General features: G+C 46.1%; 1 protein-coding gene across 10 annotated transcripts in view; it reads right to left on the bottom strand.

The window, feature by feature from the left end:
* The window catches only part of Rbms1 (RNA binding motif single stranded interacting protein 1), a 217948-nt gene that overhangs the window by 118066 nt on the left and 81300 nt on the right, over window positions 1–18582 (bottom strand). For 2 of the 10 annotated variants that reach the window (XM_028868106.1, XM_028868026.1), the window contains exon 1: window positions 17603–17911. The exons of 6 other annotated variants lie outside the window; for them this stretch is intronic. In XM_028868106.1, coding sequence (XP_028723939.1) covers window positions 17603–17671 — 69 coding nt within the window. In that variant the 5' untranslated portion in view covers window positions 17672–17911. Of the gene's footprint in view, window positions 1–17602; window positions 17912–18582 lie in introns of those variants that run through there. 2 more of the 10 variants (XM_028867962.2, XM_028867899.2) reach the window with 1 other exon arrangement.

Below are 18582 nucleotides of genomic sequence, written 5' to 3' on the forward strand. Positions count from 1 at the left end.
CCCTGTACTTGGTCTCTGAGACGCTTCAGGATCTCCCGTCCTTGCTTTATGCTCCCCCAAAGACCCTCAGCTCTTGGACCTCACCTCTCCCTCTTCATATCTCTCTCTCTCTCTCTCTCTCTCTCTCTCTCTCTCTCTCTCACACACACACACACACACACACACACACACACACACACACACACACACACACACACACAGAGCGCCCAGGGAGTTGAAAAAATTACAGGGTAAAACTGTGGCAAGAAAGCAAACAAGAAAAGCAGCAGCCTCTCCTTTTCCTGGGTTCCCCGGTTCCCGGGTTCCCGCCAGGCCCAGGAACTGCAGTGGCCCTGGAGGTGATGCTGGCTCAGCACCTGTGCAGCCGAGCCCTGCAGCCCTTTCCTGCAGGCACTCAGGTGACTCTAGTGCAGGAGTTTAGCCATGCCAGGACCCAGGCTAATGAAGTTTCCAAGGAACCTGTGCTGCCAGCTTTTCTTACATCAGCTTTAAGTGAAGCATCCCTATGTTTCTGTAGAGTCAATTCTGACTCAATTACTCAGGAAATTGTCATTCTCCAAGCACCACGTACACTTGCTGCCTGTATCACCTCTGGGCTGAAAGATTACTGTTAGGAGACAGTTCATTCCACTGCTGATAAGACACATACCCCTCTGAGAACTCCTCCGATTTCCGTGAGTTTCTAAGTCGCCCACAGAACCTCCCTTGTCCCCAACCATGTTGGGAATGCATGACATAGACACCATCATCTCCATTTTTGAGATTCTGACTGAGACCATGCTTGAGAAACAGCGAAGCAGGAAACAGAGCTGAGTCTGTCACTGAGATGCAGAAGGCCTGGTACCTTTCATGTAAGCCCAGTCCCATCCATGGTCTCTACGATGGATGTGCACACTTGGGGCACTTCAGCTGTGTCTATGCCCTTTGCAAAGCAGCCACCGCCCAGCCCCCCAGTCCCCACAGACTGTCTTCTGTCTCTTCCGATGACACTGGAGGACCAACAGGAACAGGCGTCTCCTGATTCTAAAACTACATCCTCTCTGGACACACCCTCAGGATCCTCTTCAAGACCAGCAGAGCCAAGCAATTTCTGTGTCCCTGCTGTCCACGGCAGAGCAACCACCCAAGCTCTCTGGGTTACAACTCTGTGTGCTTCCCTAGGTCAAAACAAACATAACCGGTTGCTTTGAAAATCCCAATGACCCCATTGGGGGCAGAAAGTGCAGGCGTCCTTCCTGACACCCAGGGCTGCCCAGCAAGGACACAAGCTTGCCCACATAATGACCATTCAGCATTGACCATTCAGCATTCATTATTAACTTCACACATTGGATCCACTTTTTGAAAATTGGGCCTGAGTAAATTCCTGTTTTTAATACAGTAAGGAAAAGGATTTTGAAAGAAACGCTGTGAACAGAATCAGCAAATACCGTGCCCTTAAAATATTCACAAATTATATAAACACAAGGCTATAAAGGAAGAAGCTGTAGGGCTTATATATATTTAGCAATTTAGTTGGTAAGGAGAAACAAATCCAATCAGAAGGTTAAGGAACAATGCAAGCAATCGTTACACACAGGAAGGGTCCTTTGCACAAAGCAATGACTAATTTAGCTGGTTTCCTTAAAAATTAATGCCATCCGAAATCTGTTTTGTAACAAAAGGGATTTTGTTAACATGAAGGCTGAGAATAACAAAAGTGAAACATCTGTGTTAATGACGTATATTTACATCTTTAAGTTCTTAAGTTCTTACTTAAGTATTAAAAAGCTCACCTCTAATACCACTTTACATTCTCACACAACTACTCTGAATCTCTAAGTCACAACAATCTCCCCTAATAATGACGAGAGTCACTTCCCTTCGCCAGAGGCCCAGGAATCCCCTTCTCAGTAGAAAGAGAGTGGCTGGGATTTTCCACTACACCCACACTACCTCTCAGGTGTGGTAGCTGAAAACCACAGCATCGGGGCTAAGTTCTGGCAGAAGTTTCAGGTGAAACAAGAGGGAGGCGAACGGAGGTGGGAAGGCAGAATACTGCTGCCGTTTGTAATGGTCTAAACAAAAACTTTGGGGAGGAGAGTAAAAAAGAGACTTCTAGAAGCTTGGAGGAACTTCTGGCCAGAAGGGTGGGAATAGACCTTGCTGAGACAGCAGGAATTCTCAAGCCCCTTGAAGGCTACAGCTTTAAATAGATACTTCTGGAATCATTTGTATGTTTGAACCAACTGTATAAAGATGTATCTTCTAACTTACAAGTTAAAAATCAACCCCCAAAGAGAAAAGGCCCTTATAACTACGTACAATGGGTCTCCAGTATAATACTTCCATTATGAAAGTTATTGTAATTATGAATGTGTCATTAAGTATTTTGGCCTCACTCACAGGCCCCACTGATGAGTTTGGCCTCAAATGAATGAACGATTGGTCCGAGGCTGTTAGGGCTGAAATGTATCCCCTAAGCAGCATGGAATCCTGACCTCCCACTATCCTGGAAGGTGACCTCTTTATAGTCAATGTCTAAACAGAGGGAGCCACACACCACAACGGGCGTAGACCACAAGGAGGAGAATCTGGGCCCAGGGAAACACAGTGAAGAAGTCATAGAAATGCCACAGTTACAACAGCAGGTCAGGGAACAGTAGAAAGCGGGGGAGAAGCCTGCTGCAGAGCTCTCTGGGGTCTGCAGAGGAGGCATGGCCCTGCCAGCACCCTCATGGGAGGCCAGCCACCAGAACAGGACTTAGGCTACTACTGCTGACATGACCTTAGGGACTGGCACACCATCACAGTGGCCCTAGCACATTACTGCCCAGGGCCTCCGTACAGACACGGAGGTCAGGAAAAGCAAGTGGAAAGGGGAACGTCGGCGCTTCACTCAGGGAGTAGCCTTTTGTGTTTGGCCACAACTTTCTCATCATTTCAGAATCACGACCAAATCTTTAAAATGTAAAAGAAAATGACCAAGGTGGGGCTAGAGAGATGGCTCAGTTGGTAAAGTGTTTGCTATGGAAACATGAGGACCTGAGTTCATATCCTAACACCTACACTTATGAGAGAGAGAGAGAGAGAGAGAGAGAGAGAGAGAGAGAGAGAGAGAGAGAGAGAGAGACAGAGACAGAGAGACAGAGAGACAGAGAGACTGGCAGAGAGAGGGGGGAGAGAGAGAGAGAGAGGGAGGGGGAGGGAGGGAGAGAGACAGGCAGGGGGAGAGAGGGGAAGAGGGGAGAGAAAGAGAGAGAGAAAGAGAGAGGGGGGAGAGGAGAAAGACAGGCAGGGATGGAGGGAGGAAGATGGGAAGACACAGATAATCTGGCCAAACCAGTGACCTCCAAGTTCACTGGGGACCTGTCTCAACAATAAGGTAGAGAGGGGATAGAGTAAGATGCCTGACATCAACTTCTGGCCTCCATATGCATGGATGGACACACACACACACACACACACACACACACACACACACACACACACGGGGAGGGGGGCAGACAGAGAGTGAGACAGAGACTGAAAACCACTATAGCACTAATGACATAAACACCAGAATGTCTCCCCACATATAAACAAAGTTATCTAAGATTGAACTTCTACATTCAAGACCTGCTGCCCAAGCCATGAATCAAAGCCACCTTCAGAGGGTCTCACTTGGTGTGTGTCTTACACAGACTACGTTAACAGGCACTGTCGCTGTCTGCTCTGGCTTGTGCTTTCTTTCTAGTCCTCTTGCACACCTCTTGGTAAGAGATTCCACACACAAAGGAGGATCCACCTGAGGAGTCAGCCGACTATGGTGTGCAGAGCACACAGCCCACACGGCTCTTGGACTTAGGTTTTACAACAGCCACCCCTGTGTCACCCACGGCTGCTTTCAAGTTGGTGCTGAGAAACTGTGGCAGAGACTCAGAGCAACAGAGCTGGATTACTTGGCAGTCCAGCACTAGATACGCCAGGAAATGCACCAACACCACCATAGGAAACCTCCATCGATCAGCTCCCTGCATCACCCATAATCCCAGTTCTACAGGGGACTATTTCCAACTCTATTTCATTTATACGACATTATATGACTAGATAACGATGAGATGGGACCTTGCAGAATCTGAAATACTTTCTCCCTTGAATTTCCCTCAATACATCACTCTGATGTTTTTTTGAGACCCAGTCTTGTTAGGCATCCATGGCTGCCTAGAACTCAGAATCCTCCTGCATCTAATTCCCTAGTGCTAGAGTTCCAGGTGTGCACTAACCAATACCTGCTTCCTACCGCTTCTCTTTACAACGGTCAACTGGGAGTGCTAAAATACATTTAAAAACCAATACCACACATGAGCAGTTTGCGTCTGCAACATCTCAGTGATCAGTAAGACAGGCCAGTGGCCACTCAGAACACGTGGCAGACATCCCCGATGGGCTCTTGGCACAGGGGGATTGTGAAACCTCAGTTCTGGTCTCCTTTACACAGGAACTTGTACCTAGAAACCACACAGAGAACCCTGCATGCTAGCGTAAGGAAGGCAGGAAGAGGCTAACATCGTGCCAATGTGCCTACCCACAGCCAATGCTATGGGAAAGACAACACTAATTTGGAGAACAAAAGAGTATCCATTAATAATTGGGTGTGGGTTTTCCAGATCACTGGTACTTCAAACTGGGCTGACTTCCCAAGTCACAGTTATCCTGATTTGATAGATGCCTGAAAAAGTAATAAAAGAGGTGGGGAAATCAGCCTTTAGAGAGAAGAAATTAAAAGAAAAAAAAATGAAAGCTTAATTCAACACACCACTGCCAAAGGCCTACTTAGGTCAGAGTGTGGCTTTCAAACACACAACAAAATTCTGAAGCCCCATCAATCATTTTTCAAAAGAGATACTCTTTACTAATTACTCATTAGGATAACCTGGATGCAAGGGTGTGGCATATTTGGAAAAGTGAAAACGGTAAAGGTAGGACGTGGCAGTGCTCAGTCAAAAAGCTGAGCTTTTCAAGCTAGGAGCCCTGACCATTACTGCATGGCTTCGGATGTCAAGTCCTTGGAGGGAATTAAAATCGGCAGCCAGTCAGATAATGTCTACCACCCCTCTCAAGCCCAAATGTAAAGCTTGCTTTAAAGCCAGCGTTGCTCAAACTGTTTCAAAACAGATTGCTAATAATGTAGGCTTAAGGAAGTCCATGATCAAATAATCCCAGAAAATGAATGAAAGACATACAATTGGACAAATGTCTTCACTGCAGAACTTCAAAAACTTCTCTGAAATTTTAAACTGTTACTCTCCTAGGCAATAGCACGCAGCATGTGATGCCGCCAACTTTCTTTGAACACTGAATACTTTAATTCCTGGGACACTTTCAACACCGAATAGAATCTGAGACTCTCAGTGAACACCAGTGAGAAACAGCTTTAAACAACAAACTTCAGGAACTTCAAGCCAGATACCAAGAGCAGCAAAATGCCCAACAGTGGCGGCGTCCACTCAAGACCCCTTAGCTGCTCTGTACTGGTTACAGGTCTGGGCAGTCCTGGCAGGACAGGCACACCAACTGTGTGAGCTTTCTCCAATGAAAGCTGAACTGTTGCTGTAGAGATTTCTCACCACACTTTCAGCTAATGAATGGAATGATGACACTCTTCTCCAATTATTAGAATCACACGATTTCCCTGACCCACACTTTTTCATGGACACGGACTTGTGAGGGGACCGTTTAAGGGAGGCAGGGACAAGTGGCAGCAGCTGTGTCAGATGTCACATGTGACTCCATCTTCCATCTCAAAAAAATGTCAAGGAGCCATTATCCCAAATTTTTTTTTTTTTTTTTTTGTCAAGAAAAGATCCAGAAAAATGTATGGAATGTGTTTCTCAACCATAAAACAAATGAATTAGTTGAAATCCACACCCATTTCCACATTTTGTCTTTCAAAGCAGTTTGTGATGATTTCAAACAGTGTTGGTGAAATTTCTTAAAGTGGAATTTAGTTTGTAGGTAGGTCAGGCAGGGGGGAAAAAAACCCAAAACCACAATATTCAGTTTGTGGTTCACAGTTGGTCGACATTGCCAAGAAACACAAATTGATGCCGGGTATGAAGGTACAGGCCTCTAATACCTGAAATTGGGAGGCTGGGGGAGGAAAATTATGATCCCAAGGCCAGCCTGGGCTACGAAGGCAGATCCTGTTTCATTTAAAGAAAAATTAATACAACTCAACTTATTTTAAAAAGCTTATAACAGAAGCCACAGGGAGGCATAATTCATAAGTATTGAAGAGCTACTTCTTAACAGTAATGGCCACCAAAGTCCTCTCCCCTATCTACCCCAACAGTGTCACAAGATAAGGTCATGGTTTCTGCCCCCATTCCCAAGACGGAGATTCAAGGGGGGACAGTCTTACAATCACTCACTTTCAGGATTCTGACCCTGCATATTAACCAGGGCAGGCCCCATGCCTAGGAGTTGGCCAACACAAAAGGAACTCTGGTTTGTTTTTGTGGGTTTTTTTAGTGTGCGCCTTCTGTTCTGTTTTAGTCTTACTTTCTTCTTTTTAAGTTGTTTTAGTGTTTTTTGGTTATTTTTTTTTTTGAATGAGAACAAGAGAAAGAACATGAAGTAGGGTGGGTAGGGTGGTTTTGGGGGGGGGAGGGGAAGGAATATGGCCAAAGTATGTTGTATTTTTTAAAACCTGACCTTGAAATAACAGAGCTTTTTTTTTTTTTTTAAATCACCTCACTCTCTAGATTTTTCTCTGTATCTGAAGAGAACAGCTACACTCCTGATTCTGAACACACACACGACCTCCTCCCTTAAGTTACCTGCCTCCTCAGCATTCCTAACAGTGCCCTCAGGTTTCATACAGTTGTCCCTTGACCAGTGACAAACACCATACAAACCCGTTCTCCAGAACTCACCCAGTTTACTGCTGAAGAGAGATCAGAATATGCCGTCGGCGTGGGCTGCTGGGCTCTCACCACCGCTCACTCGGCCTCATTTCAGTGCTTACCAACTTCCCAAGAACTCCAAATCCTCTTGGCAAACTCCACAGAAGACCTAACACCCCTCTGGTCACCTTCTCCCTCACCGGCTCTGTCTCACACCTACCCCAAGCCTGTCACCCACTTTCTGGAATCCAGTTCCGGTAGGGCTAATACTTTACCTCAGTCGTTCTTAAAAGTAAAGCCTACTTCCCCCGGCTCTTCCAAGTGCCTTCAACACAGACTCTAAAACAGACCTGTGCAGGCTGTCACTCTTCAGCTGGGAGGGATTCCTTTCTTTTTTCTTGCTTTTTTTTTTTTTTTTTTTTTTTTTTTTTTGTGCCTGACTTTCCAAAAGACACACCCTCCTCACTCATCTATTCTTTAAACCTTCTGGAATGTGCTTCCTCCTGCTCCCCCTTCCTGCCCCATTGCACACATAGTGCTCTCTGGAAACTTCAGATCCACAGACTCACAACATGACCTCCCAATAGACAATTCTAACTGTCTCTCAGCAGCCTTTGTCTTCCATGACCTCTGGGCATCATTTACTGGGGCCAACCAGCTCTCCTTGAAAGGGCTTGGGAGACTCTGCATTCTGTCAGAGTTCTGAGGTTGCTGTCACCTACTGTGTCCCAGGTCCAGCCTGCTCCTCCCTGGTTAGAACTCACCTCCCGAGGTTTGACTTCATTCCTTTTTTCGACACCCGCTCTGCTCCCTGGAGTGTGCTCATTTACTCTCAATGCTGGTCTCCCTAGGCCCCACTTCTATATTCTAACTGCCTTCTGAACAAACTTGGGACCGCAAGGGAGGAGAATAACAAGCAACCGGTGGAGCTAAGTTAGAATGGTCAGGGCAAATCCACTGCCCTGCCACAGAAACCTTTTTCTTGGTGAAACAAGCCCTCTGGCCTCTTCCCCTTGCGACTCCTCTTGAACTGGGAGATGTTTTCATCTGTGGCACTGGCTGTCCTGGCACCCTCTCTTTGTAGACCAGATTGGCCTGGAACTCCAAGAGATCCACCCGACTCTGCCTTCCAAGTGCTGGGATTAAAGGCGTGCGCCACACACACAGCTTCTGTGGCCTTTTCTTTCAAAGATGCAGTAGATGGTTCTAGAGTTAGAGGTGGTCTAGGTGACCAAAACAAACACCAAACAAAAACCAACAACAATAAAAACACACTTGAGGCCTTGGAGATGGCCTAGCGGGTAAGGGTGCTGGCTGCCCAACCTGATTACCTGAGTTTGATCCCTGGCACCCACATAGTGGAAGGAGACCTCTGAACGTCAGGAGGAACATGAAAAAAAAAAAATACCCATGCGCCCATGTGAGGCAGCCTCCACCCTGACTTGAAGGCAACACCCAAGAAAGCAGCAAAATGTGTACAGCCCACTGTGGTTCTCAACACCCATTAAAGGCTGGACACTTCCCTTCAAGAAACTACTGTGAACTCTACAGGACACTTGGCATTCCTGGTGTCTGGATAGAATGCCAGCAGCAGGATTTTGCAATCCTACCCCTCCTTATTATAACATCTTAAAAATGTAGAAAATCTCTATACCAGAAAGCCAGAGTCCTCCTATCACTGAGCCAAGCAAGCTACAGGGGCTTTTCAACTTCCCGAACCAAGACTGAAACTGGGGACCTCCTTGTCTTGAACCCCTTGCCTCTCCCAAGCAGTATGCTGACAGCCACTCTGGCCCCTCGCCACTACTCCATCCGACATCTCCATTGCTATTGTAACACTTTCCAAGCTCAGGCTCTGCTCTCATCTATTTTAGTAAGCGTGATCTCATAGCTCTCTGCCCTTCAGCCTCTGCCCTGCATTCTGCTAACCTCAAGCACTCACTAGTCCCCCAGTAAAACCTGTCTTCCCCATCTTCAAAGCCTCTGGTGTAATTCAGCATCCACTTGAAAGGCATGCACAAGGATGCAGCCACCGTCCCCTCTCCTGAGTTAGAAACAGGAGCCCCGTCCTAGACCAGCTTTCACACCAGCCACAAAAGCTTTTGGAAGAAACAGTCAATCAAGGCAACATTTGAAGTACGAAATTGCGGGGCCTGTGTAACTCCTATGAAAAAATCGAAATGCTTTCTTTTGGGTCCTCACTATCCCTTAGCTATTCAACAGGCAGGACACTCAGCTTTCTGGGTGCCTCTCCCTGACCAGCTCTTTACTTCCTTATGATTTGTGACTATTTAGAAAATCACTTAACTTATTCTACACATTCAATAACTAACCCATTTCTGCATTGCAGCTAAACTTTCCCGAAACAAACAAACAAACAAACAAACAAAAAACAAAACCCTAACTCTATTTGAGTTGGTGAGTAGTCTGACCTGTAAAATTGCGAATAAGAAACAGATACAAAGTACTCTGCAGACTATGTGAATAGAAATGGTTGGGCTGATCATAAGAGGTCTTAAACCAAGATGATGTGGTTTTGTTTCTTTTTCTTTGGTTTTTGGAGACAGGGTTTCCTTCTGTAGCCTTGGCTGTCCTAGAACTAGCTCTGTAGACCAGGTTGGTGGCCTTCAAACTCACAGAGATCCACCTGCCTCTACCTCTCAAGGGCTGGGATTAAAGGCGTGCACCACTACCACCCAGACAAAATGACAGGTTTTTATGTTTTTTGGGTTTTTTTTTTTTCTTTTTCTTTTTTGGTTTTTCAAGACACGGTTTCTCTGTGTAGTTCTGGTGCCTGTCCTGGATCTCGCTCTGTAGACCAGGCTGGCCTTGAACTCACAGAGATCCGCTTGCCTCTGTCACCGCTGCCGGGCCAAAATTTTGTCTTATAACCTGTTCCCCAAAGAAGGACAGAGAAGAGAGGACCTAAGTGGTAGACGATGGCACTGAATGAAAGGGCCGGGGTGGGAGGACAGAAGAATCTGAATGAATGTGGAACAAAGGGCTCCGTCTTGTTCCCAGCCTACACAGTACCAAATTAACACAACTTGCAAAGACACTGTCAACTGACCTACTGATGAGCATGAAGGAGTAAAATAACAAGCTAGCACGGTAACGCCATGTCTTTCTCCTACCCTGTCCATTAGCCTCTGGTCCTTTATCCTCTTCTGGCCCTCAAGCCTTAGAGCCTCTGCAGCACAACCCAACAATGTCCCCTAGCCACCCAAACTCCCCTAGGTTGCATATTGAGAAATGCTTCTCTAGAGTGCTGAACTGATCTGTCCTCCCTGGCTTACAGGAATCCTCTCTGCTTCGTTATACATTAAACACGCCTCTTTGAAATGACACCTCCCACCATACTGCACTTCGAAAAAGCTGTAAAGGAAGTCTGCGACGAAGACAATCATGACTAGTCAAAATAAATTATAACCAGAGGAGAATGTGCCAGAAGCGGAACAGTCTGGGTTTGTCATGTGTAATAAGGCAATGAAAATGTGTGTGTGTGTGGGGGGGGGCGGGGTATTTATCTGTCCAGAAAACTGTTGTGTTTATATGCAATTTTAAGTCAAAGAAGATGAACAGCCGAAAGAATTTCTCAACACTTACAACAGCTATTCTTTAAAGTAACTATGCTGGTTCATTCTGTCAACTTGACAGAAACTAACTATAGTCTTCTGGAAGAAGGAGCCTCTGTTGAGGACTCCCTCCAGAAGACTGGCTGGTAGGCATGCCTGTGTGTCATTTTCTTGATTGGTGACGGATGTGGACGGGCCCACACTGTGGGTAGTGTCACTCCTGGGCAGGGGCGAGCAAGCTGAGTATGACACCAAGAACAACCCAGTAAGCCGTGTTCCTCCCCATGGTCTCTGTTTCAATTCCTGCATCCAGGTCCCTACTCTGAGCTTGACCCTGACTTCCCTGACTGATGGGACAATGACATGAAAGTGTAAGCCAAATAAATGCCCCCCCCCCAGCTGCTTCTAGTCACAGTGTTTAACACAGCAACAGAAACCAAACCAGAACAGTGACCTAGAATATGAAATTGCACATATTTGGCTGTATCTTGCCCACATTAGCTCATGTACATAAGTTTGTGCCTTGCAAATTTTTTTTAAAAGAGTTTAGGTAGTCAATTCAAAATAGAAAAAAAAAATCTATTATTATTATATATTAAAAAAGTATCAAAAATAAATAATTTCCAAAAAGGTGGCATAGGATTTTTTAAGGTTGAGAATCAGAAATAGCAAGAAAGAATCACACCTTAAAACTGAGGCCAAAGAAGAGAAACAAGCAGAATGTATGTGTATGTGTGTGTGTGCACATGAGTGTGTGTGTGTGCATATATGTATGTGAAACAGGCAGTGCCCTGTGTGTGTGTGCATGTGTGCCTGTGTGTGCATGCGTGCGTGTGTGTGTGTGTGTGTGTGTGTGTGTGTGTGTGTGTGTGTATGAGAAACAAGCAGTGCCGTGTGTGTGTGTGTGTGTGTGTGTGTGTGTGTGTGTGTGTCTCGGGAGATCCTTTTTATTTTTTTATGGTAACCTCTTGCTTTGCCGCCCAGCCTGCCCTTGAGTGCCCTCCCACCTGGGTCTCCACAGTAGCGAGGACTGGAGGTGTGTACCCTGGAGACCAGCCCTGTGATGCTATTCTTGGACATTCTCAACATGAAAGAATTCTTTACTATTTCACCACAATTTTGAGAGACTAAAGGTAAGTACCCTTTCAAGATTTTTCACTTTCAAAAAAATTGATAACCCAAGAACTATATACTTGTATTCTAGGTGGCAGGAGTTAATGGAAGGTTGAAAAAAACAATATGAAGAAGCAAGAGAGGAAGCCAGTCATGATCTACAACAGAAATAGCAATGAACATTTCCTCCTGGTTTAGTTTTACTTTACCTATTTATTTACTGAGGCGAGGTCTCACGAAGTAGCTCAGGCTAGCCTCAAGCTTGGAATCCTCCTGCCTTAGCCTGCTAAGTGGTACAATTATAACCATCACACTCAGCCCCAATATTTTAAAGTTAAGTTTTAAAGTTTATATTGGCTATGCAATTAATGAACAAAAACCTTACATTTATTTCATTGTTTTGAGATTCTCTGAGCTTATAGTGGGACCCAGAGATTTTCCTCCGGGTCACAAAAATTCAAATAAAGGTGTCGTATGTACTCACTGTCACTTAGAAAGTGTTAAATACCAATGGCTGCATTAATTCATTAGCTTAACACAGAATTCGGTTTCCCTATTTTTTGTTTTTAATTAACCTTATCCTAACTCCAGAAAACCCCTTTCTCCTTGTCTATGAAATGTATCTATCCTATTTTAAACTCCCGGAGGCTTTAGGATGCAGCAAGCCAAGCACTCTGTACAAACGCAAGTTGGAAAGACAAACCCCCACCAAACACCTACAGACACCAAAGGACAAAAGGAAAAACAGTGTTTCTATTTATGAGTAGGTAAAGATGACATCTTCGAAAGATCAAACAGACAGACCTAGCAAAGGATGGACTCCAGGAAACCAAGCCTGCCTGCACGAATGATCAAATCTGTGAGTTGTAAAGCAAATTTAAACACGGCTAAGAATGACCAATGCTTTTGCCTTCTGCTTTCCAAAACCTGCATGGAGTGAAAACTAGAGGTTCGAGGGAGGGCGTGGTTCTCCACAGAGGGTGCAAGCAACACACCAACAGCTGTTTAAAGGCAAAGATCCATGTTTCCGCTAACTAGTTCTTTTTAAAATAATGTGGCTGAGAACTCCAAGGACTCACACCCTCCTCTGAGGCTGCCCACAGCCTGAACACAGTCCCTTCTTAAGAGGCTGTAAACAGGGTCCATTCTTTAGAGACCATGTCAAGGTCTCCTAGGACCTCACAGTGTCTCCAGGGACCACTTGCTGCTACCTGCTCTGTGGGGACATCAATAATAATAACACCTTAGAAGGACTAACAACCACCACCTTGTGAGTGTGCGCAATTATCTTTAGTCAGCAGAACCCCAGGCTGAGGGAAGTGGAAAGGCAGGGGAAAGGTAGAGCCAGAACTCAAGCCAAGGTCTTGCAGTTCAGGAGGAAGCACTGACCACAATGGCTGAAGAAGGTAAAGGGTGAGATCTGCATTTTCATCAGGCCTTAAGGGATGTGCTAAGAGGCAAATTTTTTAAATGGAAAAACAAGAACAGGATGTTTTATAATCATGTTTTATAACTAGTTTTTTAAAAAGTGAATTGGGTTCCCCAAGATAGAATTGCTGGATTTAGCAAATAAAAACAGGCAGCACAATATATTTGAAACACTTTACTTTAAAAAAAAAAAAAAAAAAAAAAAAGGTTATCTGGGATTCTAATTTTACTCAACATCCAATACTCTAGCTGATAACCCTGGAGCAAAGGCCTTTTTGGGACAAACAAAAACCACCAATGAATTACAGGGCCTCGATTCCTCATGCTAAACCAGGATACCCTGTGCACTACATGTCTTTCAGAGGCTAAGTAAAGGGAAGTACAGGGGCTCAGCTGCTCCTGACAGAGCGTCTTCCTTTTTTTCTGGTAGCAGACACAACCCTTGACCCCAAAGACCCGGCTTCCACTAACCAGGCCATTTAATTTCACTGCCCATTTCATTCCCAGTGCCTTCTCCATTTTGTACGGATATGGTCGGGATTAAACATAACCGAGGTGAAGGGAGGAGATGACATACAGGCCTCGAGTATTTCCTGCTCGATGAGAATGCTAGAAACATCCACAGGCATCTGGGTCCCCCTCCCACAAAGAAACAGATCAAAAATACAATAATTTTAACGGTTGATGGTGCATGCTCGTGATAGCTGTCTGGCTGTCTATCTCATAGAGGAAGGGGAAAAAATGAAATTCAGAAATGTGTTTGAAACATAATGTGAACCATGGAAAATACAATGAGATGTCAAAGGTACACCTAGCAGCAACGCTGTGCAGCCATGGAAGGGTCTACACTTCACAAAAGCCTATGAGAACCCATCACTTTGGACCATCAGTACTAGTGAATCACAAACACACAGAGAGAATACAATATAAAAAGACACAGAGCTTTATTTACACATACCAAACAAATCTCCAATCTCTGCCTAAATGTTTGCCTTTGTGTAACAAAAACACATTGGGATCGGCTTAGGCACTAGTCACTTAAATATCTTCCACACACAACTTTAATCTACAAACTTTACAAAACATGATCTACTAAACACGAATTGCTGCAAACAGAAACTGCTTGGCGAGGAGTAATCAACAGCTTTCTCTGTCATCTCCTAAACAAGGCCAAACATTGAATCACTGTGGAATTCCTCACGTGCAGCTACACCCAGTTAATCTTCAAGAAAGCAGCAAACTGTAAATCTACTTAAACTGGGGTGATAAGTACTTCCCTCACCAAAAGTGAGCAAGATTTTCTAAAACACACCTCTCTCTCAAAAGGCAAGCCCATTTGTTAAAGAGAGACAGCCACACGGAAATTCTTAACATTCACTCACCTACTTCCAAAACCTTACGACAAGCTACCAGGGCAACACACTCAGCCAAAAAGGCTTTGCTACATGTCATGATCTGCAAAACGAATACTCCATGACATCACTGAGTCAACTATCCCAAGGAAGGAGCTGTATGAAGGAAGAAAGGAAACAAGAAAAAATAGTTTAAAAAAAAACCTCAAGAAACATAACCCTAAATAAAACTGGAAATACTCACTTTCAGTTTGTAAAGACTTTTCAAGTCTGAAGAACTTTCTTTCCCTTTCAAGCCACAATGAAACATTTTCACAATCACAAAAGTCCTGATCAATGGTTTCGTTTCCGTTGAGAGATGCTTGTTTCACGTAATCAGACTGTACCTACTTAGGGAATATCAGGTCTGCAAGTCACAACCTATGGTGATAGGATGTGCTCATTTCTTCAGAAACTTAGACTACTAACTTTTACCTAGGCACTGACTAGCAGGTAGTCACGAGAGTAGGCATACTCGTATCCTGCTGGCCTGAGCTGAGCAGGTGTATGTACCCACAGGCCTGTGATGCAGGAAAATCCTGTTTATCCCAGGTGCCCTGGCTACAGCACTTGGGGAGAGAGGGATAAGCAAGGCCCACCTCTGCTTCTACTGAAACTGGGTGACTCCTACATATGTAAAATGCAAAATGAACTAACAATCATTCAGCAGAGCAAAATTCAGACATCAATGCTCCCACCAAACACTGTGAACTCATCCAATTTCACCCCACCCTTCACCTTCTGTCTCACAACATACACCCCCCAACACACACACAGGAGGGTAGGTAGGGGACTGACCCCGAGAAACTTAACGTGGGTGTTCCCTGGGGTGTACATGGCAGAAGGCAATTGTAGTGTGAGGTCTTAAAGCCAATGGCCAGGATTTAAGTCCCGGCTCCGCAAACTGGGTGGTACAGACTCTGGGCAAGTTATTTAATCCATGCCTCAGTGTTCACTGTAAAGTGGAGACTCATACTACCTGTCTCACAGGGCTGCTGCCAATGTGATGAAATCAGTTAATCCACAGAAAGCATTCAAAATACCAACCAACAGGTAGTGAGGTTCTACTATTCTGTGTGTATAATGAGAGTGATTGTGACTTGTACGGGCTCCAAAGGTGATTTAAGTATTCTTTACATTCCTTTTTTACTCCTCAAGCAAGTTATCTGAAATCAGCTCTAACAGCTGATTATGTATTTCTAGATTAAAATCAACCTGTATTATAAGCCTGAAAATTGCCAATTCTGTCGCCAAACTGAAGAAAGCATTATGAATTGAAAGGTGCGAGCTTAACATAACAGAATCTTATTAAAAAAAAAAAGTATTAATTAGATTTCCCATTCAGGCTAAGCCAGGATGAGATCATGAAGTCACTCACGGTAACCAGGTCCCTGTGCTGGAAGTGTGCTTTTCCAGTGAATGGCAAAATACTAACAAAAGAGACCTTTGACTCAAATACCGCTGGTACCCGGGGTCTTGTGTCTGTATAATGCCTACACATTCATTTCTTTCTTTGCCTATAGAAAGAAGAAAGTCTGTTTGTTTTTTCTGATTCAGTCAGCCCTTTTCGTCTTTGAATCTAAGGAGACTCCTGAAAAGACTGCATCTTATCAGCATGCTCCAGCCAGCAGGCTGTCCCCCTCCACACACAAGCGGCCAGCCTCTCTCAGCAAAAGGCCTCACCCTCAGAGCCCTTTCCCATTTCAGAGCTAATACCCTGCTGGGTTTTGACAACAAATAAATGAATACACAAGGCCCTAACATAATTAGCCATCTTTTCAGGTACAGAGAGGCTGGGGTGGGGGTGGGGGAATACTTCGTGTAAATTGGCTTCACTTCTGAAGTTGACGCTAGCACAAGCCATCTGAGGGGTACTTATTTTACAGAAAGCCACATGAAGTGAGTTTTAGAGATGCCTGTTGGTGAATCCTGGCAGTCTGGACACTGATGTCAGCCAAGTCATCGGTACAGATTGTAATTTTGTAATCCACTGATTGGACTTCTTCATCCAGGTGAAAGTGGCTGGGGCTTGGACACAGTGGGCATGAAAGCCAGGGACATTTACCTCTTTTAAAGGGAAATTTAACAAACAAAAGATCCAAAGAGAAGAAAGTAGAAAATGGTACTTTTTGACAGGGTGGAAACATTTCAGATGGACTGATGCTGGGACAGAGGGGTTTCTTCTCTCTTCTCCTTTTCTTTCTTCTTCTTCTTTTTTTTTTATTTTTAATAATTAAGACAGCGAGAACAACAATCCTATGAACAGCCACAAGAAAGTCACCAGGCATCACTGCCATGCATCTGGATCTTAATGGAACCCCAGTTTACATGGAGGGATACGGTTTGCTGGTATCATTACTGGGATAACTTAATTGATCTGTCTCTGTGGCTGAGGCTGTAGACTAGAGATTTATTATGGAGAGGAAGGCTCTGCAATACTGTTTAGTTTTTTTTTTTTTTTCAACAAGCATTCTGCCACTGACCTCTAAATGAATTTAACCTTTTCTAAACAGACCTGCACATTTTTAACATAATTTAGAGCTAGGTTTTGTTATTGCTGCTGCTGCAGCTGTGGGATTTATCACAACATGGCTTCAGTAACCTCCTTTCAAAAACAAAAGACCGAAACTAAAACCTGACAGTTGCACTCCTTTTCCAGGCAGGGGACTCGGATCTAACCTTTTAAGTGCCTTTGGCGTTCAATCTGTTAGAAAATGTATGAAACAAAATTAGAATAGGAAAAGGCGTGTGTATGACTCAGGCGTATCCCAGTATCTCTGTCACAGGATTTCCCTGTTTCTGAAAACCTTGAGAAAGTGACAGAAGTTCCTGGTTTTCTTCTTCTCTTAAAAAAAAAAAAAAAAAAAAAATAAGGGGGCGCGCGCGAATACACACACACACACACACACACACACACACACACACACTCTCTCTCTCTCACATACGTCTTCCGGGTTCTCTATGAATCAGACAGGTTTCTTGGAGGTCCCCAGTGCAATGCAAAAACGGTGTCCCCACTTATTCCAGGCTCCTCAGCACACAAAGGTCTCCAGGAAAACCCCAAACTTGTTGCGGGCTGACGGAGCCCCTGGCCGCGCGCCGGGCCGTCCCACCTCTCCGCCCGTCCTGGTCCCGGTGCCCCGGGCATCTCCCCGCCCGCCGCCTCCTTCCGAAACACGGTCACCGCCCCGCCCGGTCGGCGCAGGCCCGGGGAGCGCGGCAGCCTCACCTGCTTGCGGTAGGGCGTCCTGCAGCCGCCGGCGGCGCCGGGGTGGCCGCTGCCGCTGGGGAAGATCATCGCGGGCGCGGGGCGCGGGGAAAGGCGGGCCGCGGCGCTCCGGGAACTCCCTCTTGCCTGTCCGGGCCGGCGGAGGCTGCGGCCGGGGACTGGCTCGCGGCTCCCGCCCTAAAAGTGCGGCGCGGCGCGCGCGGCCGGCGACTCTCGAGCAGCTCCGGGGGCCGCCGCCCTGCGTGCCATGGACCGGAGTTCGCGCGCGGTGCCGGCGGCAGCGGACGAGCAGCGCCGCCGCGTCCCCACCTCCCGCCGCCTCAACCACCGCCCGAGAGCGCGCCGACCGGGGGCGGGGAAGCGGCCGTGCACCGCCTTGTGCCGCGCCCAGCCCTCCGCGCCTCCCGCCCGCCCGCTCGCTCGCTCGCCGGCCGCGCCCCGCTCCCCCGGCCTCGGCCCCCGCGCTCGGCCTCCCCGGCTGGGGCGGCAACCCGGACTGCGCGGCGCCCCCATCCCGTGCAATGGTTGGGTCTGGCGCCCCGCGTGCCGCACATTCCTGGGAGCAGCCACCCCAGGCCCTTTGGCGATGTTTCGCCAGGGCTTCGCGCCCCACTTGGTAGACCCTTTTAAGGGCATCGCTTCGGGAACCGCTGGAACACCTGGATAGGAAGCCAACTGGCCGCCTTTTCTTTCATCTTCCCCATCAGCCCCAGTTCCCGAAAAGGCGCGGATAATTACTCCCACTTCCCGGTACAAATCAGCCTTTCAGCACACCTCTTCGTCCCCCAATTCTCATGCTACATTTTTTTGCAGAGCAAACGGGTTTTCCCTCTCCAGTCCCTCACCCAAATACGCCCGGGAAAGTTTTCAATTTCATTCTTGTGCCGCAGAGGAAGAGTTTTCCTTTAAAACGACAGTATCAAAAAGGCAGTGAAAATCATATAAGCCATCTGAGTGGGAGATGTGTCCTTCCTGAAAAC

This window comes from Peromyscus leucopus, chromosome 4 (genome assembly GCF_004664715.2).
Source record: "Peromyscus leucopus breed LL Stock chromosome 4, UCI_PerLeu_2.1, whole genome shotgun sequence".
NCBI lineage: Eukaryota > Metazoa > Chordata > Mammalia > Rodentia > Cricetidae > Peromyscus > Peromyscus leucopus.